At 41.6% G+C, this 23,162-nt stretch overlaps 1 protein-coding gene across 6 annotated transcripts in view; it reads left to right on the top strand.

The window, feature by feature from the left end:
- Positions 1-23,162, top strand: part of LOC118231724 (titin-like) — a 237,812-nt gene that overhangs the window by 201,474 nt on the left and 13,176 nt on the right. For all 6 annotated transcript variants that reach the window (XM_035425843.1, XM_035425849.1, XM_035425847.1 and 3 more), the window contains 12 exons: positions 2,823-3,098; positions 4,845-5,120; positions 6,323-6,598; positions 8,412-8,693; positions 9,543-9,818; positions 10,503-10,778; positions 11,982-12,257; positions 15,559-15,840; positions 16,690-16,965; positions 17,650-17,925; positions 20,267-20,542; positions 21,223-21,504. In XM_035425843.1, the coding sequence (XP_035281734.1) occupies positions 2,823-3,098; positions 4,845-5,120; positions 6,323-6,598; positions 8,412-8,693; positions 9,543-9,818; positions 10,503-10,778; positions 11,982-12,257; positions 15,559-15,840; positions 16,690-16,965; positions 17,650-17,925; positions 20,267-20,542; positions 21,223-21,504 (3,330 nt within the window). The remainder of the gene's footprint in view (positions 1-2,822; positions 3,099-4,844; positions 5,121-6,322; positions 6,599-8,411; positions 8,694-9,542; positions 9,819-10,502; positions 10,779-11,981; positions 12,258-15,558; positions 15,841-16,689; positions 16,966-17,649; positions 17,926-20,266; positions 20,543-21,222; positions 21,505-23,162) is intronic.

Genomic DNA, 23,162 nt, shown 5'->3' with positions numbered 1-23,162 from the left:
GGACATCTCTACACGTAAAACCAATGGCAGGGTTGTATATTTATTCAATATTTAGTCCCAGATATTGACTGTAGAATGACATGGTATCATTTCTTAAAACTTTGTCTCGTTTATTTCGTTATTCAGTGAGCAACGTTTTCACTGCTGAAACAGAGAAGCGTTGCCGCAAACAAGGTCTCAGTTCTCATTCTTTTAGATTTGAGCACAGCTTTTGACACCATCGACCATAGGATCCTGTTAGATCGTGTCGAAAAGTGGGTTGGCCTCTCTGAACGTGTCCTAAACTGGTTCCAAACATACCTTACAGAGAGGCAATTCTATATTAGTTTAGTAGGCTACGAATCAGAGAGATATGAGGTCTCCTTCGGGGTTGCACAAGGAAGCTGTCTCGGTCCCCTCCTTTTTTCAATATACACGCTGCCCTTAGGTAATATTATCAGAGAACACAATGTCAGCTTTCATAGTTATGCTGACGATATGCAATTGTACGTTTCCGTGGAGCCGAACGATCTGAGTGCCTCATGCTCCCTGACTGCCTGTCTATCTGCAATTGACCAATGGATGAACAATAACTTTCTGAAACTAAATGAGGATAAGACAGAGATTCTTTTGGTTGGCCCCAAGAGCAAGAGAGATATAATCTCAAAAAGGCTAGGGAATCTTGCCCATCAGATTAAATCAGAAGTAACAAGCCTCGGTGTAGTTCTGGACTCTGACTTAAGTTTTAAATCCCACATAAATAAGGTGACCAAGACAGCGTTCTTCCACCTGAGAAATATAGCCAAGGTATGGTCGTTTTTAACCCAGCAGGATGCCGAGAGGCTAATTCATGCTTTTATATCAAGCAGACTTGATTACTGTAATGCTCTCTTTACTGGCCTTCCTAAAAAGACAATTGAGAAGCTGCAGCTGATTCAGAACTCTGCAGCTTGGCTATTTATGAAAACAAGGAAGAGAGAGCATATAACCCCTGTCTTGGCTGCACTGCACTGCACTCCCTGTGTCTTTTAGAATTGATTTAAAAAATTTCTCACTTGTTTTTAAGGCTCTTAATGGCTTAGCACCCCCATACATTTTAGAGTCCCTGGTGTCCTATGTCCCCTCACAAACCCTTAGGTCCTCTAAGGCAGGTCTTTTAAATGTGCCAAAGGTTCCCCAAAAGAAAATAGGGGAAGCCGCCTTTATCCACTACGCGCCAAAATAGTGGAAAAGGTATTAGAGAGGTGGACTCCGTAGACATTTTTAAATGACAGCTGAAAACATATCTTTTTAACCTGGCATACAATTAATAATACCCTTTTCTACTCCTTTTATTCATTTTATAACATTTTTTATTGTTGTTTTATTTATTGTTGTGATATGGTTTTATTCTGATATTGTGGTATGACTGTGTTGATCTGTCAAAGCACTTTGAGCTACATACTCTGTATGAAAGGTGCTATATAAATAAAGTTATTATTATTATTATTATTCAGGCTTTTGGTTTCCGACTATCATTACATTACATCACATTTCAGGCATTTGGCAGACGCTCTTATCCAGAGCGACGTACAACAAAGTGTATAACCATAACCAGGAACAAGTATGTCGAAAACCCTAGAGAGAAGTACCGGTCCAAGTGCAGGGAACAACCGCATAGTTCAACTTGGACCCTGTAGGTTAAACTGATTAACACTAACACAAACGAGAACAGCAACAACGCAGTCTATGCAAAAATACAAGCAGTAGTTAAGACAAGTGCATTAACTAAGTCACCTACGAAACAGCTACCTAGTTACAACCCTAAGCTTACAGTCAATTTAGAGATTACAGGGAGGTAGGGAGGGATGGGGAGAGGTGCAGCCTGAAGAGGTGAGCCTTCAGTCGTCACTTGAAGTGGGTCAGTGTCTCAGCTGCTCTGACCTCCACGGGGAGGTCATTCCACCATCGTGGGGCCAGAACAGACAGGAGACGTGTTCGGGAAGCGCAGGTGGGGAGGTGCCAGGTGTCCTGACGTAGCAGAACGGAGGGGTCTGGCTGGCATGTAGGGTTTGAAGATCTTGTGGAGGTATGCTGGGGCTGATCCCTTGACTGCCTGGTATGCTAGGACCAATGTTTTAAATTTGATCCTAACTGTCTGAAGTTGAGCGTTCAAAGCCACCTCATGCCTAGTACCCTTCAAAGACTAGCCAGCATTCAGCTAGATTTGGATAGGCAGATAGGGACCAGAGTTACTGATTTGCACTATGTTTCCCTTTCCCATTTCCCTTATCATTCACCTTGTTAAGGTCTGACCCTAGATCAGGTCGTAACACAAAGGAACTGGTTTTAAAATGATATACAAATAATTTATGTTTCAATCAAAATTTTTACTTGGGTTGCATGATAAGGGTTGGGGACCTCTTATACCAGGGAGTGTGACTGTGGGTTGTCTCTTACCATCACTCGTGGAGATTCTGAGTAGCAGGAGGGGACCACAGACAACAGATCCAGTCTGGGCCCAGAATCAGCACCATTTAAACGAGTACATACTGCATGCTTTTCTGGGAGTTTGCATGGAAGTAAAATGTGATTTTTTTAAATACTGTACAAAGAAAATTTCCACTTGTGGACAATAAAGTCTCTAAAGTCTGAAGTCAAGGGATAGCAAGGATTCAGTATGCCAGGATCTGTAGTGTTTTTCAGGTGTACAAGTGTGTAAGCTTTGTGTGTATATGTAGAAATAATGAATAAAACTTTACAAACTGTAAATATCCGGGACTTTTTCTTGAAAAATATAATGTTTGCCGGCTAAAAGAGAATACAGGTCTGATTGAAACGTCCCTCTTCGTTCTCTGAAATAGAGCCATCTGCCCCTGGGAGGGTGGAAGCCACTGATGTGAAGACCAAATCAGTGACTCTGTGCTGGGAAAGACCGGTCAGCATGGAGGGAGTTTCTCATGAGATCCACATCACCTACTGCTGTGAGGGAGAAGAGCCCAGATTACAGATATGTGCCCCCAAAACCACCACAGCTGTCCTTACTGATCTGAGACCTGGGATGACATATACTTTCAACCTCACTGCAGTCCTTCCAAACGGCATCTGCAGCAAGACCAGCTCAACATGCACAGAAACGAGTGGGTGACCAAAATGTATATACACTACTTTGTAGCTTTGTGTTGAGGCTGATGTCTCTTCGTTCCCAGAATTTGACTCACAACCTACCAAATGCACTGCTGGCCTTAGCAATCCTGCAGTTACTTTCTTCACCTACATCTGGATAAAGTACTACCTAGATAGGCAGATAAATTACTTCTGACTTTTTGTTACTAATTGTGAGACTGAAGATGTTGCATACTGTAGAGAACATGTCCAAGCTGACTTGCATGTCCTGCTCGCTGGTGGAAATTAGTGCTCAGTTTTCTGCAGAGAGTGACAGTAGCAAGCAATGGAACTGAATTAAATGTGAGTGTCGCTAGTAAAAATCTTCATCAATCATCATCTGTGCTTATTGACTGGGAGTTTATAAACTTATATTATTGAGGTGGTGCAAATGGGAACATTGTTTGAGAAGTGGTTTGAGAAAGAGGCCATTGTGACGTCTAGCTAGTGAATGACTGAAGTACCATGTGAGAAAACAAGGGGAAACAAACTGATGGCTCAAGTTATGAGCTAACCCTTTGTCCGATGATTTCTATTATTAGAAAATTTATTACCAATATTACCATAGATAGTGGTAGCTTTGTCCAGGATTTAACTGTACAAGTATAGGTATGTGTTGTCTTTGGATTTTTTGTATCGTAATGTAACAGACAAGCATAATGAAACCTTTAATAAATGTCCTGGGCTTTTAGCAATACTGGAGGCCTGCAGTGTAAGTCAATTCAAAATTTCCTCTCCGTTCTCTCAAATAGAGCCATCTGCCCCTGGGAGGGTGGAAGCCACTGATGTGCAGAGCAGGTCAGTGACTCTCTGCTGGGAAAGACCGGTCAGCATGGAGGGAGTTTCTCACAAGATCCACATCACCTACGGCTGTGAGGGAGAGGGTGAAGAGCCCAGATCACAGATATGTGCACCCAACTCCACCAAAGCTGTCCTTACTGATCTGAGACCTGGGATGGAATATACTTTCAACCTCACTGCAGTCCTTCCAAACGGCATCTGCAGTAAGACCAGCTCAACATGCATACACACAAGTGAGTAGTGCCCAAACTTTTGGATACCACTGTAATCATTCCCTATATCTGATTGGCTGTATAACACCTTACGTTTTCCATCCTATTTAATTCCCCAGGTTGCCACAAAAAAAAAAAACATTAAATTCCGAGGTGATCTAACTGGTGAGGGTCTGGGTCAGGGACTATTACTTTTTAAGCTCACAATAAATTTAATGACAGAGTATATTCTGTGACCTCTTAGTCTCTTACTATTTGCTCAAATGCAACTGCTCCCTTCATGAACTTTCTGTGCCTTCATTGTGGAATAGGTCTCAAATACGGCTCATTCCAGAAAAGTCGAGCCTGAACGAGCTTAATGACCGTTAGCCTGTGGCCCTCAAATCAGTCATTGTGATATAGAATTAATATCTGATGTTTTAAACACTGACTTGCACAAAGTAAACATCCTCTTGTGGACTATAAAGTCTCCAAATTCTGAAGTACAAAGATATCTTGGATTGAATCTGCCAGGATCTGTAGTGCTTTTTAGGTGTGCATGTGAATATATGTGTTGTCTTCTGATTTTTTATGTTATAGAGTTACAAGTAAATTAATAAACTATTGCATAAATATCCTGCCCTTTTTCTTAAAAAATATAATAAGAATTTGCCGACTAAGAGATATTACAGCTCTGACTGAAACCTCCCTCTCTGTTCTCTCAAATAGAGCCATCTGCCCCAGGGAGGGTGACAGCCACTGATGTGCAGAGCAGGTCAGTGACTCTGTGCTGGGAAAGACCAGTCAGCATGGAGGGAGTTTCTCATGAGATCCACATCACCTACTGCTGTGAGGGAGAAGATCCCAGATTACAGATATGTGCCCCCAACACAACCACAGCTGTCCTTTCTGATCTGAGACTTGGGATGGAATATATTTTCAACATCACTGCAGTCCTTCCAAACGGCATCTGCAGCAAGACCAGCTCAACATGCATACACACAAGTGAGTAGTGACCAAACTTTCGGATACCACTGTAATCATTTCCTATATCTGATTGGTTGTACAACACCTTACACTTTCCATCCTATTTAATTCCCCAGGTTGCCAAAGAAAGAAAACATTATATTCTGATGTGATCTAACTGGTGAGGGTCAGGGACTATTACTTTTTAAGCTCACAATAAATTTCATGACAGAGTATATTCTGTGACCTCTGTAGGAATTTCATAAGAAAAAATGATTGTGTTGAAGATGAAGATAAAAAACGACAGAGTCAGGAGCTCCTTTATATAATTTAATAATACCGTGGGTCGGGAAGAGGTACAAGTACAGTCTTCAAAGATATTAAGTCTAATACATGAGTTTATATAGTTCTCAGAGTCAAAGAGCTGTTGGTCCAGCCTATGAGATTCATTCAGTCATCATATGGAAACTTCCAGTTATAGCCAAGTGTAGGTTAGGGAGTCCATTCTAAGACTGACCATGGGGGCCAGTTAAACAGAAATAGAGGTTCTTTAACCCCTTAATGTACTTAATTACTGCAGCTGCTGTCCATAGCCTTTTACTTGCATTCCAACAGCTACATTTTATGCGGTAAAACTACATACTATTACATACATTGGCTATTGAATGTAAACATTCAGCACTTAATGAACTATATTTATCAAGCCATTACATTTTATCCATTTGCTTATATAATGCTTTATGTAAGTCAATATTTTAACATGATCCGTCACCTCTTAGTCTCTTACTATTTGCTCAAATGCAACTGCTCCCTTCATGAACTTCCTGTGCCTTCATTGTGGAATAGGTCTCAAATACGGCTCATTCCAGAAAAGTCAAGCCTGAACGAGCTTAATGACCGTTAGCCTGTGGCCCTCACATCAGTCATTGTGATATAGAATTAATATCTGATGTTTTAAACACTGACTTGCACAAAGCAAACTTCCTTTTGTGGACTATAAAGTCTCCAAATTCTGAAGTACAAAGATATCTTGGATTGAATCTGCCAGGATCTGTAGTACTTTTTAGGTGTGCATGTGAATATATGTGTTGTCTTCTGATTTTTTATACTGTAGAGATACAAGTAAATTAATAAACTATTGCAGACATATCCTGCACTTTTTCTTGAAAAATATAATAAGAATTTGCTGACTAAGAAATTACTGCTCTGACTGAAACCTCCCTCTCTGTTCTCTCAATTAGAGCCATCTGCCCCTGGAAGGGTGGAAGCCATTGATGTGCAGAGCAGGTCATTGACTCTGTGCTGGGAAAGACCGGTCAGCATGGAGGGAGTTTCTCATGAGATCCACATCACCTACTGCTGTGAGGGAGAAGAGCCCAGATCACAGATATGTGCACCCAACTCCACCACAGCTGTCCTTTCTGATCTGAGACCTGGGATGACATATACTTTCAACCTCACTGCAGTCCTTCCAAACGGCATCTGCAGCAAGACCAGTTCAACATGCACAGAAACAAGTGGGTGACCAAAATGTATATACACTACTTTGTAGCTTTGTGTTGAGGCTGATGTCTCTTTGTTCCCAGAATTTGCCTCGCAACCTACCAAATGCACTGCTGGCCTTAGCAATCCTGCAGTTGTTTTCTTCACCTACATCTGGATAAAGTACTGCCTAGATAGGTGAAGCTGTCTACAGCGTTGGGAGTTAATCCCTTCACTGCCATGCAAGGTTTCTGATAAACCTTACCTGGGACAGGCCGATAAATTACTTCTGACTTTTTGGTACTAATTGTGAGACTGAAGATGTTGCGTACTGTAGAGAACATGTCCAAGCTGACTTGCATGTCCTGCTCGCTGGTGGAAATTAGTGCTCAGTTTTCTGCAGAGAGTGACAGTAGCAAGCGATGGAACTGAATGAAATGTGAGAGTCACTTGTAAAAATCTTCATCAATCATCATCTGTGCTTAATGACTGGCAGTTTATAAACTTAGATTATTGAGGTGGTGCAAATGGGAAAATTGTTTGAGAAGTGGCTTGAGAAAGAGGCCATTGTGACGTCTAGCTAGTGAATGACTGAAGTACCATGTGAGAAAACAAGGGGAAACAAACTGATGGCTCAAGTTATGAGCTAATCCTTTGTCCAATGATTTCTATTATTAGAGCATTTATTACCAATATTACCAAGGACAGTGGTAGCTTTGTCCATTATTTAATTGTAGAAGTATAGGTATGTGATGTCTTTAGGTTTTTAGTATTGTAAAGTAGCAGACAAAAATAATGAAACCTATAATAAATGTCCTGGACTTTTTGCAAAACTGGGTGCTCTCAGTGTAAGTGAATTCAAAATTTCCTCTCCGTTCTCTCAAATAGAGCCATCTGCCCCAGTGAGGGTGGGAGCCACTGATGTGCAGAGCAGGTCAGTGACTCTGTGCTGGGGAAGACCGGTCTGCATGGAGGGAGTTTCTCATGAGATCCACATCACCTACAGCTGTGAGGGAGAAGAGCCCAGATCACAGATATGTGCACCCAACACCACCACAGCTGTGCTTACTGATCTGAGACCTGGGATGACATATACTTTCAACCTCACTGCAGTCCTTCCAAACGGCATCTGCAGCATGACCAGCTCAGCATGCATACACACAAGTGAGTAGTGCCCAAACTTTTGGATACCACTGTAATCATTCCCTATATCTGATTGGCTGTACAACACCTTACATTTTCCATCCTATTTAATTACCCATGTTGCCACAAAAAAAACATTAAATTCTGAGGTGATCTAACTGGTGAGGGTCTGGGTCAGGGACTATTACTTTTTAAGCTCACAATAAATTTAATGATGGAGTATATTCTGTGACCTCTTAGTCTCTTACTATTTGCTCAAATGCAGCTTCTCCCTTCATGAACTTTCTGTGCCTTCATTGTGGAATAGTTCTCAAATACGGCTCATTACAGAAAAGTCAAGCCTGAACGAGCTTAATGACTGTTAGCCTGTGGCCCTCACATCAGTCATTGTGATATAGAATTAATATCTGATGTTTTATACACTGACTTGTACAAAGCAAACTTCCTCTTGTGGACTATAAAGTCTCCAAATTCTGAAGTACAAAGATATCTAGGGTTGAATCTGCCAGGATCTGTAGTACTTTTTAGGTGTGCATGTGAATATATGTGTTGTCTTCTGATTTTTTTATATTGTAGAGTTACACGTAAATTAATAATCTATTGCATAAATATCCTGAGATTTTTCTTGAAAAATATAATAAGAATTTGCCGACTAAGAGAAATTAGAGCTCTGACTGAAACCTCCCTCTCCGTTCTCTCAAATAGAGCCATGTGCCCCAGGGAGGGTGGAAGCCACTGATGTGCAGAGCAGGTCAGTGACTCTGTGCTGGGAAAGACCGGTCAGCATGGAGGGAGTTTCTCATGAGACCCACATCACCTACAGCTGTGAGGGAGAGGGTGAAGAGCCCAGATCACAGATATGTGCACCCAACACCACCACAGCTGTCCTTACTGATCTGAGACCTGGGATGGAATATACTTTCAACCTCACTGCAGTCCTTCCAAACGGCATCTGCAGCAAGACCAGCTCAGCATGCATACACACAAGTGGGTGACCAAAATGTATATACACTACTTTGTAGCTTTGTGTTGAGGCTGATGTGTCTTCAGTCCCAGAATTTGAAACGCAACCTCCTAAATGCACTGCTGGCCTTAGCAATCCTGCAGTTACTTTCTTCACCTACATCTGGATAAAGTACTGCCTAGATAAGTGAAGCTGTCTACAGCGTTGGGAGTTAATCCCTTCACTGCGATGCAAGGTTTCTGAAAAACCTTACCTGGGACAGGCCGATAAATTACTCCCGGCATTTTTGGTACTAATTGTGAGACTGAAGACGTTGCATACTGTAGAGGACATGTCCAAGCTGACTTGCATGTCCTGCTGGCTGGTGGGAATTAGTGCTCAGTGCAGAGAGTGACAGTAGCAAGCGATGGAACTGAATTAAATGTGAGTGTCGCTTGTAAAAATCTTCATCAATCATCATCTGTGCTTATTGACTGGGAGTTTATAAACTTAGATCATTGAGGTGGTGCAAATGGGAAAATTGTTTGAGAAGTGGCTTGAGAAAGAGGCCATTGTGTCGTCTAGCTAGTGAATGACTGAAGTACCATGCGAGAAAACAAGGGGAAACAAACTGATGGCTCAAGTTATGAGCTAACCCTTTGTCCGATGATTTCTGTTATTAGATCATTTATTACCAATATTACCATAGATAGTGGTAGTTTTGTCCAGGATTTAACTGTGCAAGTATAGGTATGTGTTGTCTTTAGATGTTTTGTATTGTAAAGTAACAGAAAAAAATAATGAAACCTTTAATAAATGTCCTGGACTTTTTGCAAAACTGGACGCTTGCAGTATAAGCAAATTCTAAATTTCCTCTCCGTTCTCTCAAATAGAGCCATGTGCCCCTGGGAGGGTGGAAGCCACTGATGTGCAGAGCAGGTCAGTGACTCTGTGCTGGGAAAGACCGGTCAGCATGGAGGGAGTTTCTCATGAGACCCACATCACCTACGGCTGTGAGGGAGAAGAGCCCAGATCACAGATATGTGCACCCAACTCCACGACAGCTGTCCTTTCTGATCTGAGACCTGGGATGACATATACTTTCAACCTCACTGCAGTCCTTCCAAACGGCATCTGCAGCAAGACCAGCTCAACATGCATACACACAAGTGAGTAGTGCCCAAACTTGTTGATACCACTGTAATCATTCCCTATATCTGATTGGCTGTATAACACCTTACATTTTCCATCCTATTTAATTCCCCAGGCTGCCACAAAAAAAAAACATTAAATTCTGAGGTGATCTAACTGGTGAGGGTCAGGGTCAGGGACTATTACTTTTTAAGCTCACAATAAATTTAATGACAGTATATTCTGTGACCTCTTAGTCTCTTACTATTTGCTCAAATGCAACTGCTCCCTTCATGAACTTTCTGTGCCTTCATTGTGGAATAGGTCTCAAATACGGCTCATTCCAGAAAAGTCGAGCCTGAACGAGCTTAATGACCGTTAGCCTGTGACCCTCACATCAGTCATTGTGATATAGAATTAATATCTGATGTTTTAAACACTGACTTGCACAAAGCAAACTTCCTCTTGTGGACTACAAAGTCTCCAAATTCTGAAGTACAAAGATATCTAGGATTGAATCTGCCAGTATCTGTAGGACTTTTTACGTGTGCATGTGAATATATGTGTTGTCTTCTGATTTTTTATATTGTAGAGTTAACAAGTAAATGAATAAACTATTGCATAAATATCCTGCACTTTTTCTTGAAAAATATAATAAGAATTTGCCAGCTAAGAGAAATTACAGCTCTGACTGAAACCTCCCTCTCTGTTCTCTCAATTAGAGCCATCTGCCCCTGGGGGGGTGGAAGCCACTGATGTGCAGAGCAGGTCAGTGACTCTGTGCTGGGAAAGACCGGTCAGCATGGAGGGAGTTTCTCATGAGATCCACATCACCTACGGCTGTGTGGGAGAAGAGCCCAGATCACAGATATGTGCACCCAACACCACCACAGCTGTCCTTACTGATCTGAGACCTGGGATGGAATATACTTTCAACCTCACTGCAGTCCTTCCAAACGGCATCTGCAGCAAGACCAGCTCAACATGCATACAGACAGGTGAGTAGTGCCCAAACTTGTTGATACCACTGTAATCATTCCCTATATCTGATTGGCTGTACATCACCGTACATTTTCCATCCTATTTAATTCCCCAGATTGCCACAGACAAGAGAACATTATATTCTGAGTTGATCTAACTGGTGAGGGTCAGGGATTATTTCTTCTTAAGCTCACAATAAATTTTATGACTGAGTATATTCTGTGACCTCTGTAGGAATTTCTTTACAAAAATTGATTGTGTTGGATATGAAGCTAAAAAACGACAAAGTCAGGAGCTCCTTTATATAATTTAATAATACGGCGGGTCGGGAAGAAGTACAAATACAGTCTTCAAAGATATTAAGTCTAATTCATGAGTTTGTATAGTTCTCGGAGTCAAAGAGCTGTTGGTCCAGCCTATGAGATTCATTCAGTCGTCATATGGAAACTTCCAGTTATAGCCAAGTGTAGGTTAGGGAGTCCATTCTAAGACTGACCATGGGGGCCAGTTAAACAGAAATAGAGGTTTCTTAACCCCTTAATGTACTTAATTACTGCAGCTGCTGTCCATAACCTTTTACTTGCATTCCAACAGATACATTTTATGGGGTAAAACTACATACTATTACATACATTGGCTATTGAATGTAAACATTCAGCACTTAATGAACTATATTTATCAAGCCATTACATTTTATCCATTTGCTTATATAATGCTTTATGTAAGTCAATATTTTAACATGATCCTTCACCTCTTAGTCTCTTACTATTTGCTCAAATGCAACTGCTCCCTTCATGAACTTCCTGTGCCTTCATTGTGGAATAGGTCTCAAATACGGCTCATTCCAGAAAAGTCAAGCCTGAGCGAGCTTAATGACCGTTAGCCTGTGGCCCTCACATCAGTCATTGTGATATAGAATTAATATCTGATGTTTTAAATACTGACTTGTACAAAGCAAACTTCTTCTTGTGGACTATAACGTCTCCTAATTCTGAAGTACACAGATATCTAGGATTGCATCTGCCAGGATCTGTAGTACTTTTTAGGTGTGCAAGTGAATATGTGTTGTCTTCTGATTTTTTATATTGTAGAGTTACACGTAAATTAATGATCTATTGCATAAGTATCCTGCACTTTTTCTTGAAAAGCATAATAAGAATTTGCTGGCTAAGAGTAATTACAGCTCTGTCTGAAACCTCCCTCTCTGTTCTCTCAATTAGAGCCATGTGCCCCTGGGAGGGTGGAAGCCACTGATGTGCAGAGCAGGTCAGTGACTCTGTGCTGGGAAAGACCGGTCAGCATGGAGGGAGTTTCTCATGAGATCCACATCACCTACAGCTGTGAGGGAGAAGAGCCCAGATCACAGATATGTGCCCCCAACACCACCACAGCTGTCCTTTCTGATCTGAGACCTGGGATGAAATATACTTTTAACCTCACTGCAGTCCTTCCAAATGGCATCTGCAGCAAGACCAGCTCAACATGCACAGAAACAAGTGGGTGACCAAAATGTATATACACTACTTTGTAGCTTTGTGTTGAGGCTGATGTCTCTTCGTTCCCAGAATTTGACTCGCAACCTACCAAATGCACTGCTGGCCTTAGCAATTCTGTAGTTGCTTCCTTCACCTACATCTGGATAAAGTACTGCCTAGATAGGTGAAGCTGTCTACAGCGTTGGGTGTTAATCCCTTCACTGCGATGCAAGGTTTCTGATAAACCTTACCTGGGACAGGCCGATAAATTACTTCTGACTTTTTGGCACTAATTGTGAGACTGAAGATGTTGCGTACTGTAGAGAACATGTCCAAGCTGACTTGCATGTCCTGCTCGCTGGTAGGAATTAGTGCTCCGTTTTCTGCAGAGAGTGACAGTAGCAAGCGATGGAACTGAATGAAATGTGAGAGTCGCTTGCAGAAATCTTCACCAATCATCATCTGTGCTTAATGACTGGCAGTTTATAAACTTAGATTATTGAGGTGGTGCAAATGGGAAAATTGTTTGAGAAGTGGCTTGAGAAAGAGGCCATTGTGATGTCTAACTAGTGAATGACTGAAGTACCATGTGAGAAAACAAGGGGAAACAAACTGATGCCTCAAGTTATGAGCTAATCCTTTGTCCGATGATTTCTGTTATTAGATCATTTATTACCAATATTACCATAGATAGTGGTAGCTTTTGTCCAGGATTTAACTGTGCAAGTATAGGTACGTGTTGTCTTTAGATGTTTTGTATTGTAAAGTAACAGAAAAAAATAATGAAACCTTTAATAAATGTCCTGGACTTTTGCAAAACTGGACGCTTGCAGTATAAGCAAATTCTAAATTTCCTCTCCGTTCTCTCAAATAGAGCCATGTGCCCCTGGGAGGGTGGAAGCCACTGATGTGCAGGAGCAGGTCAGTGACTCTGTGCTGGGAAAGACCGGTCAGCATAGGAGGGAGTTTCTCATGAGATCCCACATCACCTACAGCTGTGAGGGAGAGGGTGAAGAGCCCAGATCACAGATATGTGCACCCAACACCACCACAGCTGTCCTTACTGATCTGAGACCTGGGATGACATATACTTTCAACCTCACTGCAGTCCTTCCAAACGGCATCTGCAGCAAGACCAGCTCAACATGCATACACACAAGTGAGTAGTGCCCAAACTTGTTGATACCACTGTAATCATTCCCTATATCTGATTGGCTGTATAACACCTTACATTTTCCATCCTATTTAATTCCCCAGGCTGCCACAAAAAAAAAACATTAAATTCTGAGGTGATCTAACTGGTGAGGGTCAGGGTCAGGGACTATTACTTTTTAAGCTCACAATAAATTTAATGACAGTATATTCTGTGACCTCTTAGTCTCTTACTATTTGCTCAAATGCAACTGCTCCCTTCATGAACTTTCTGTGCCTTCATTGTGGAATAGGTCTCAAATACGGCTCATTCCAGAAAAGTCGAGCCTGAACGAGCTTAATGACCGTTAGCCTGTGACCCTCACATCAGTCATTGTGATATAGAATTAATATCTGATGTTTTAAACACTGACTTGCACAAAGCAAACTTCCTCTTGTGGACTATAAAGTCTCCAAATTCTGAAGTACAAAGATATCTAGGATTGAATCTGCCAGTATCTGTAGGACTTTTTACGTGTGCATGTGAATATATGTGTTGTCTTCTGATTTTTTATATTGTAGAGTTAACAAGTAAATGAATAAACTATTGCATAAATATCCTGCACTTTTTCTTGAAAAATATAATAAGAATTTGCCAGCTAAGAGAAATTACAGCTCTGACTGAAACCTCCCTCTCTGTTCTCTCAAATAGAGCCATGTGCCCCTGGGAGGGTGGAAGCCACTGATGTGCGGAGCAGGTCAGTTACTCTGTGCTGGGGAAGTCCGGTCAGCATGGAGGGAGTTTCTCATGAGATCCACATCACCTACGGCTGTGAGGGAGAAGAGCCCAGATCACAGATATGTGCCCCCAACATCACCACAGCTGTCCTTACTGATCTGAGACCTGGGATGGAATATACTTTCAACCTCACTGCAGTCCTTCCAAACGGCATCTGCAGCAAGACCAGCTCAGCATGCATACAGACAGGTGAGTAGTGCCCAAACTTGTTGATACCACTGTAATCATTCCCTATATCTGATTGGCTGTACATCACCGTACATTTTCCATCCTATTTAATTCCCCAGATTGCCACAGACAAGAGAACATTATATTCTGAGTTGATCTAACTGGTGAGGGTCAGGGATTATTTCTTCTTAAGCTCACAATAAATTTTATGACTGAGTATATTCTGTGACCTCTGTAGGAATTTCTTTACAAAAATTGATTGTGTTGGATATGAAGCTAAAAAACGACAAAGTCAGGAGCTCCTTTATATAATTTAATAATACGGCGGGTCGGGAAGAAGTACAAATACAGTCTTCAAAGATATTAAGTCTAATTCATGAGTTTGTATAGTTCTCGGAGTCAAAGAGCTGTTGGTCCAGCCTATGAGATTCATTCAGTCGTCATATGGAAACTTCCAGTTATAGCCAAGTGTAGGTTAGGGAGTCCATTCTAAGACTGACCATGGGGGCCAGTTAAACAGAAATAGAGGTTTCTTAACCCCTTAATGTACTTAATTACTGCAGCTGCTGTCCATAACCTTTTACTTGCATTCCAACAGATACATTTTATGGGGTAAAACTACATACTATTACATACATTGGCTATTGAATGTAAACATTCAGCACTTAATGAACTATATTTATCAAGCCATTACATTTTATCCATTTGCTTATATAATGCTTTATGTAAGTCAATATTTTAACATGATCCTTCACCTCTTAGTCTCTTACTATTTGCTCAAATGCAACTGCTCCCTTCATGAACTTCCTGTGCCTTCATTGTGGAATAGGTCTCAAATACGGCTCATTCCAGAAAAGTCAAGCCTGAGCGAGCTTAATGACCGTTAGCCTGTGGCCCTCACATCAGTCATTGTGATATAGAATTAATATCTGATGTTTTAAATACTGACTTGTACAAAGCAAACTTCTTCTTGTGGACTATAACGTCTCCTAATTCTGAAGTACACAGATATCTAGGATTGCATCTGCCAGGATCTGTAGTACTTTTTAGGTGTGCATGTGAATATGTGTTGTCTTCTGATTTTTTATATTGTAGAGTTACACGTAAATTAATGATCTATTGCATAAGTATCCTGCACTTTTTCTTGAAAAGCATAATAAGAATTTGCTGGCTAAGAGTAATTACAGCTCTGTCTGAAACCTCCCTCTCTGTTCTCTCAAATAGAGCCATGTGCCCCTGGGAGGGTGGAAGCCACTGATGTGCAGAGCAGGTCAGTGACTCTGTGCTGGGAAAGACCGGTCAGCATGGAGGGAGTTTCTCACGAGATCCACATCACCTACAGCTGTGAGGGAGAGGGTGAAGAGCCCAGATCACAGATATGTGCACCCAACACCACCACAGCTGTCCTTACTGATCTGAGACCTGGGATGAAATATACTTTCAACCTCACTGCATTCCTTCCAAACGGCATCTGCAGCAAGACCAGCTCAGCATGCATACACACAAGTGGGTGACCAAAATGTATATACACTACTTTGTAGCTTTGTGTTGAGGCTGATGTCTTTTCGTTACCAGAATTTGAACGCAACCTACCTAAATGCACTGCTGGCCTTAGCAATCCTGCAGTTACTTTCTTCACCTACATCTGGATAAAGTACTGCCTAGATAAGTGAAGCTGTCTACAGCGTTGGGAGTTAATCCCTTCACTGCGATGCAAGGTTTCTGAAAACCTTACCTGGGACAGGCCGATAAATTACTTCCTGCATTTTTGGTACTAATTGCTGAGACTGAAGACGTTGCATACTGTAGAGGACATGTCCAAGCTGACTTGCATGTCCTGCTGGCTGGTAGGAATTAGTGCTCAGTGCAGAGAGTGACAGTAGCAAGCGATGGAACTGAATTAAATGTGAGTGTCGCTTGTAAAAATCTTCATCAATCATCATCTGTGCTTATTGACTGGGAGTTTATAAACTTAGATCATTGAGGTGGTGCAAATGGGAAAATTGTTTGAGAAGTGGCTTGAGAAAGAGGCCATTGTGTCGTCTAGCTAGTGAATGACTGAAGTACCATGCGAGAAAACAAGGGGAAACAAACTGATGGCTCAAGTTATGAGCTAACCCTTTGTCCGATGATTTCTGTTATTAGATCATTTATTACCAATATTACCATAGATAGTGGTAGTTTTGTCCAGGATTTAACTGTGCAAGTATAGGTATGTGTTGTCTTTAGATGTTTTGTATTGTAAAGTAACAGAAAAAAATAATGAAACCTTTAATAAATGTCCTGGACTTTTTGCAAAACTGGACGCTTGCAGTATAAGCAAATTCTAAATTTCCTCTCCGTTCTCTCAAATAGAGCCATCTGCCCCTGGGAGGGTGGAAGCCACTGATGTGCAGAGCAGGTCAGTGACTCTGAGCTGGGAAAGACCGGTCAGCATAGAGGGAGTTTCTCACGAGATCCACATCACCTACGGCTGTGAGGGAGAAGAGCCCAGATCACAGATATGTGCACCCAACTCCACGACAGCTGTCCTTTCTGATCTGAGACCTGGGATGACATATACTTTCAACCTCACTGCAGTCCTTCCAAACGGCATCTGCAGCAAGACCAGCTCAGCATGCATACACACAAGTGAGTAGTGCCCAAACTTGTTGATACCACTGTAATCATTCCCTATATCTGATTGGCTGTATAACACCTTACATTTTCCATCCTATTTAATTCCCCAGGCTGCCACAAAAAAAAAACATTAAATTCTGAGGTGATCTAACTGGTGAGGGTCAGGGTCAGGGACTATTACTTTTTAAGCTCACAATAAATTTAATGACAGTATATTCTGTGACCTCTTAGTCTCTTACTATTTGCTCAAATGCAACTGCTCCCTTCATGAACTTTCTGTGCCTTCATTGTGGAATAGGTCTCAAATACGGCTCATTCCAGAAAAGTCGAGCCTGAACGAGCTTAATGACCGTTAGCCTGTGACCCTCACATCAGTCATTGTGATATAGAATTAATATCTGATGTTTTAAACACTGACTTGCACAAAGCAAACTTCCTCTTGTGGACTATAAAGTCTCCAAATTCTGAAGTACAAAGATATCTAGGATTGAATCTGCCAGTATCTGTAGGACTTTTTACGTGTGCATGTGAATATATGTGTTGTCTTCTGATTTTTTATATTGTAGAGTTAACAAGTAAATGAATAAACTATTGCATAAATATCCTGCACTTTTTCTTGAAAAATATAATAAGAATTTGCCAGCTAAGAGAAATTACAGCTCTGACTGAAACCTCCCTCTCTGTTCTCTCAATTAGAGCCATCTGCCCCTGGGGGGGTGGAAGCCACTGATGTGCAGAGCAGGTCAGTGACTCTGTGCTGGGAAAGACCGGTCAGCATGGAGGGAGTTTCTCATGAGATCCACATCACCTACGGCTGTGTGGGAGAAGAGCCCAGATCACAGATATGTGCACCCAACACCACCACAGCTGTCCTTACTGATCTGAGACCTGGGATGGAATATACTTTCAACCTCACTGCAGTCCTTCCAAACGGCATCTGCAGCAAGACCAGCTCAACATGCATACAGACAGGTGAGTAGTGCCCAAACTTGTTGATACCACTGTAATCATTCCCTATATCTGATTGGCTGTACATCACCGTACATTTTCCATCCTATTTAATTCCCCAGATTGCCACAGACAAGAGAACATTATATTCTGAGTTGATCTAACTGGTGAGGGTCAGGGATTATTTCTTCTTAAGCTCACAATAAATTTTATGACTGAGTATATTCTGTGACCTCTGTAGGAATTTCTTTACAAAAATTGATTGTGTTGGATATGAAGCTAAAAAACGACAAAGTCAGGAGCTCCTTTATATAATTTAATAATACGGCGGGTCGGGAAGAAGTACAAATACAGTCTTCAAAGATATTAAGTCTAATTCATGAGTTTGTATAGTTCTCGGAGTCAAAGAGCTGTTGGTCCAGCCTATGAGATTCATTCAGTCGTCATATGGAAACTTCCAGTTATAGCCAAGTGTAGGTTAGGGAGTCCATTCTAAGACTGACCATGGGGGCCAGTTAAACAGAAATAGAGGTTTCTTAACCCCTTAATGTACTTAATTACTGCAGCTGCTGTCCATAACCTTTTACTTGCATTCCAACAGATACATTTTATGGGGTAAAACTACATACTATTACATACATTGGCTATTGAATGTAAACATTCAGCACTTAATGAACTATATTTATCAAGCCATTACATTTTATCCATTTGCTTATATAATGCTTTATGTAAGTCAATATTTTAACATGATCCTTCACCTCTTAGTCTCTTACTATTTGCTCAAATGCAACTGCTCCCTTCATGAACTTCCTGTGCCTTCATTGTGGAATAGGTCTCAAATACGGCTCATTCCAGAAAAGTCAAGCCTGAGCGAGCTTAATGACCGTTAGCCTGTGGCCCTCACATCAGTCATTGTGATATAGAATTAATATCTGATGTTTTAAATACTGACTTGTACAAAGCAAACTTCTTCTTGTGGACTATAACGTCTCCTAATTCTGAAGTACACAGATATCTAGGATTGCATCTGCCAGGATCTGTAGTACTTTTTAGGTGTGCATGTGAATATGTGTTGTCTTCTGATTTTTTATATTGTAGAGTTACACGTAAATTAATGATCTATTGCATAAGTATCCTGCACTTTTTCTTGAAAAGCATAATAAGAATTTGCTGGCTAAGAGTAATTACAGCTCTGTCTGAAACCTCCCTCTCTGTTCTCTCAATTAGAGCCATGTGCCCCTGGGAGGGTGGAAGCCACTGATGTGCAGAGCAGGTCAGTGACTCTGTGCTGGGAAAGACCGGTCAGCATGGAGGGAGTTTCTCATGAGATCCACATCACCTACAGCTGTGAGGGAGAGGGTGAAGAGCCCAGATCACAGATATGTGCACCCAACACCACCACAGCTGTCCTTACTGATCTGAGACCCGGGATGAAATATACTTTTCAACCTCACTGCAGTCCTTCCAAACGGCATCTGCAGCAAGACCAGCTCAGCATGCATACACACAAGTGGGTGACCAAAATGTATATACACTACTTTGTAGCTTTGTGTTGAGGCTGATGTCTTTTCGTTACCAGAATTTTACTCACAACCTACCAAATACACTGCTGGCCTTAGCAATTCCTGCAGTTACTTTCTTCACCTACATCTGGATAAAGTACTGCCTAGATAAGGTGAAGCTGTCTACAGCGTTGGGTGTTAATCCCTTCACTGCGATGCAAGGTTTCTGATAAACCTTACCTGGGACAGGCCGATAAATTACTTCTGACTTTTTGGCACTAATTATGAGACTGATGATGTTGCGTACTGTAGAGAACATGTCCAAGCTGACTTGCATGTCCTGCTCGCTGGTGGGAATTAGTGCTCAGTTTTCTGCAGAGAGTGACAGTAGCAAGTGATGGAACTGAATTAAATGTGAGTGTTGCTTGTAATAATCTTCATCAATCATCATCTGTGCTTAATGACTGGCAGTTTATAAACTTAGATTATTGAGGTGGTGCAAATGGGAAAAATGTTTGAGAAGTGGCTTGAGAGAGAGGCCATTGTGACGTCTAGCTAGTGAATGACTGAAGTACCATGTGAGAAAACAAGGGGAAACAAACTGATGGCTCAAGTTATGAGCTAACCCTTTGTCCGATGATTTCTGTTATTAGAACATTTAATACCAATATTACCATAGATAGTGGTAGCTTTGTCCAGGATTTAACTGTACAAGTATAGGTATGTGTTGTCTTTAGATTTTCTGTATTGTAAAGTAACAGACAAAAATAATGAAACCTTTAATAAATGTCCTGGACTTTTAGCAATACTGGAGGCTTGCAGTGTAAGTGAATTCAAAATTTCCTCTCCGTTCTCTCAAATAGAGCCATCTGCCCCTGGGAGGGTGGAAGCCACTGATGTGCAGAGCAGGTCAGTGACTCTGAGCTGGGAAAGACCGGTCAGCATAGAGGGAGTTTCTCACGAGATCCACATCACCTACGGCTGTGAGGGAGAAGAGCCCAGATCACAGATATGTGCACCCAACTCCACGACAGCTGTCCTTTCTGATCTGAGACCTGGGATGACATATACTTTCAACCTCACTGCAGTCCTTCCAAACGGCATCTGCAGCAAGACCAGCTCAACATGCATACACACAAGTGAGTAGTGCCCAAACTTGTTGATACCACTGTAATCATTCCCTATATCTGATTGGCTGTATAACACCTTACATTTTCCATCCTATTTAATTCCCCAGGCTGCCACAAAAAAAAACATTAAATTCTGAGGTGATCTAACTGGTGAGGGTCAGGGTCAGGGACTATTACTTTTTAAGCTCACAATAAATTTAATGACAGTATATTCTGTGACCTCTTAGTCTCTTACTATTTGCTCAAATGCAACTGCTCCCTTCATGAACTTCCTGTGCCTTCATTGTGGAATAGGTCTCAAATACGGCTCATTCCAGAAAAGTCAAGCCTGAGCGAGCTTAATGACCGTTAGCCTGTGGCCCTCACATCAGTCATTGTGATATAGAATTAATATCTGATGTTTTAAATACTGACTTGTACAAAGCAAACTTCTTCTTGTGGACTATAACGTCTCCTAATTCTGAAGTACACAGATATCTAGGATTGCATCTGCCAGGATCTGTAGTACTTTTTAGGTGTGCATGTGAATATGTGTTGTCTTCTGATTTTTTATATTGTAGAGTTACACGTAAATTAATGATCTATTGCATAAGTATCCTGCACTTTTTCTTGAAAAGCATAATAAGAATTTGCTGGCTAAGAGTAATTACAGCTCTGTCTGAAACCTCCCTCTCTGTTCTCTCAAATAGAGCCATGTGCCCCTGGGAGGGTGGAAGCCACTGATGTGCAGAGCAGGTCAGTGACTCTGTGCTGGGAAAGACCGGTCAGCATGGAGGGAGTTTCTCACGAGATCCACATCACCTACAGCTGTGAGGGAGAGGGTGAAGAGCCCAGATCACAGATATGTGCACCCAACACCACCACAGCTGTCCTTACTGATCTGAGACCCGGGATGAAATATACTTTCAACCTCACTGCATTCCTTCCAAACGGCATCTGCAGCAAGACCAGCTCAGCATGCATACACACAAGTGGGTGACCAAAATGTATATACACTACTTTGTAGCTTTGTGTTGAGGCTGATGTCTTTTCGTTACCAGAATTTTACTCACAACCTACCAAATACACTGCTGGCCTTAGCAATCCTGCAGTTGCGTTCTTCACCTACATCTGGATAAAGTACTGCCTAGATAAGTGAAGCTGTCTACAGCGGTGGGAGTTAATCCCTTCACTGCGATGCAAGGTTTCTGATAAACCTTACCTGGGACAGGCCGATAAATTACTTCTGACTTTTTGGCACTAATTGCTAGACTGAAGATGTTGCGTACTGTAGAGAACATGTCCAAGCTGACTTGCATGTCCTGCTCGCTGGTAGGATTTAGTGCTCCGTTTTCTGCAGAGAGTGACAGTAGCAAGCGATGGAACTGAATGAAATGTGAGAGTCGCTTGCAAAAATCTTCACCAATCATCATCTGTGCTCAATGACTGGCAGTTTATAAACTTAGATTATTGAGGTGGTGCAAATGGGAAATATGTTTGAGAAGTGGCTTGAGAGAGAGGCCATTGTGACGTCTAGCTAGTGAATGACTGAAGTACCATGTGAGAAAACAAGGGGAAACAAACTGAGGCTCAAGTTATGAGCTAATCCTTTGTCTGATGATTTCTATTATTAGAACATTTATTACCAATATTACCATAGATAGTGGTAGCTTTGTCCAGGATTTAACTGTACAAGTATAGGTATGTGTTGGCTTTGGATTTTTTGTATCGTAATGTAACAGACAAACATAATGAAACCTTTAATAAATGTCCTGGGCTTTTAGCAATACTGGAGGCTTGCAGTGTAAGTGAATTCAAAATTTCCTCTCCGTTCTCTCAAATAGAGCCATCTGCCCCTGGGAGGGTGGAAGCCACTGATGTGCAGAGCAGGTCAGTGACTCTGAGCTGGGAAAGACCGGTCAGCATAGGAGGGAGTTTCTCACTGAGATCCACATCACCTACGGCTGTGAGGGAGAAGAGCCCAGATCACAGATATGTGCACCCAACTCCACGACAGCTGTCCTTTCTGATCTGAGACCTGGGATGACATATACTTTCAACCTCACTGCAGTCCTTCCAAACGGCATCTGCAGCAAGACCAGCTCAACATGCATACACACAAGTGAGTAGTGCCCAAACTTGTTGATACCACTGTAATCATTCCCTATATCTGATTGGCTGTATAACACCTTACATTTTCCATCCTATTTAATTCCCCAGGCTGCCACAAAAAAAAAACATTAAATTCTGAGGTGATCTAACTGGTGAGGGTCAGGGTCAGGGACTATTACTTTTTAAGCTCACAATAAATTTAATGACAGTATATTCTGTGACCTCTTAGTCTCTTACTATTTGCTCAAATGCAACTGCTCCCTTCATGAACTTTCTGTGCCTTCATTGTGGAATAGGTCTCAAATACGGCTCATTCCAGAAAAGTCGAGCCTGAACGAGCTTAATGACCGTTAGCCTGTGACCCTCACATCAGTCATTGTGATATAGAATTAATATCTGATGTTTTAAACACTGACTTGCACAAAGCAAACTTCCTCTTGTGGACTATAAAGTCTCCAAATTCTGAAGTACAAAGATATCTAGGATTGAATCTGCCAGTATCTGTAGGACTTTTTACGTGTGCATGTGAATATATGTG

Source organism: Anguilla anguilla, chromosome 7, assembly GCF_013347855.1.
Source record: "Anguilla anguilla isolate fAngAng1 chromosome 7, fAngAng1.pri, whole genome shotgun sequence".
In the NCBI taxonomy this organism is placed as follows: Eukaryota; Metazoa; Chordata; class Actinopteri; order Anguilliformes; family Anguillidae; genus Anguilla; species Anguilla anguilla.
Note: the sequence above shows the minus strand (reverse complement) of the source record. Positions and strands in the feature narration are given on the sequence as shown.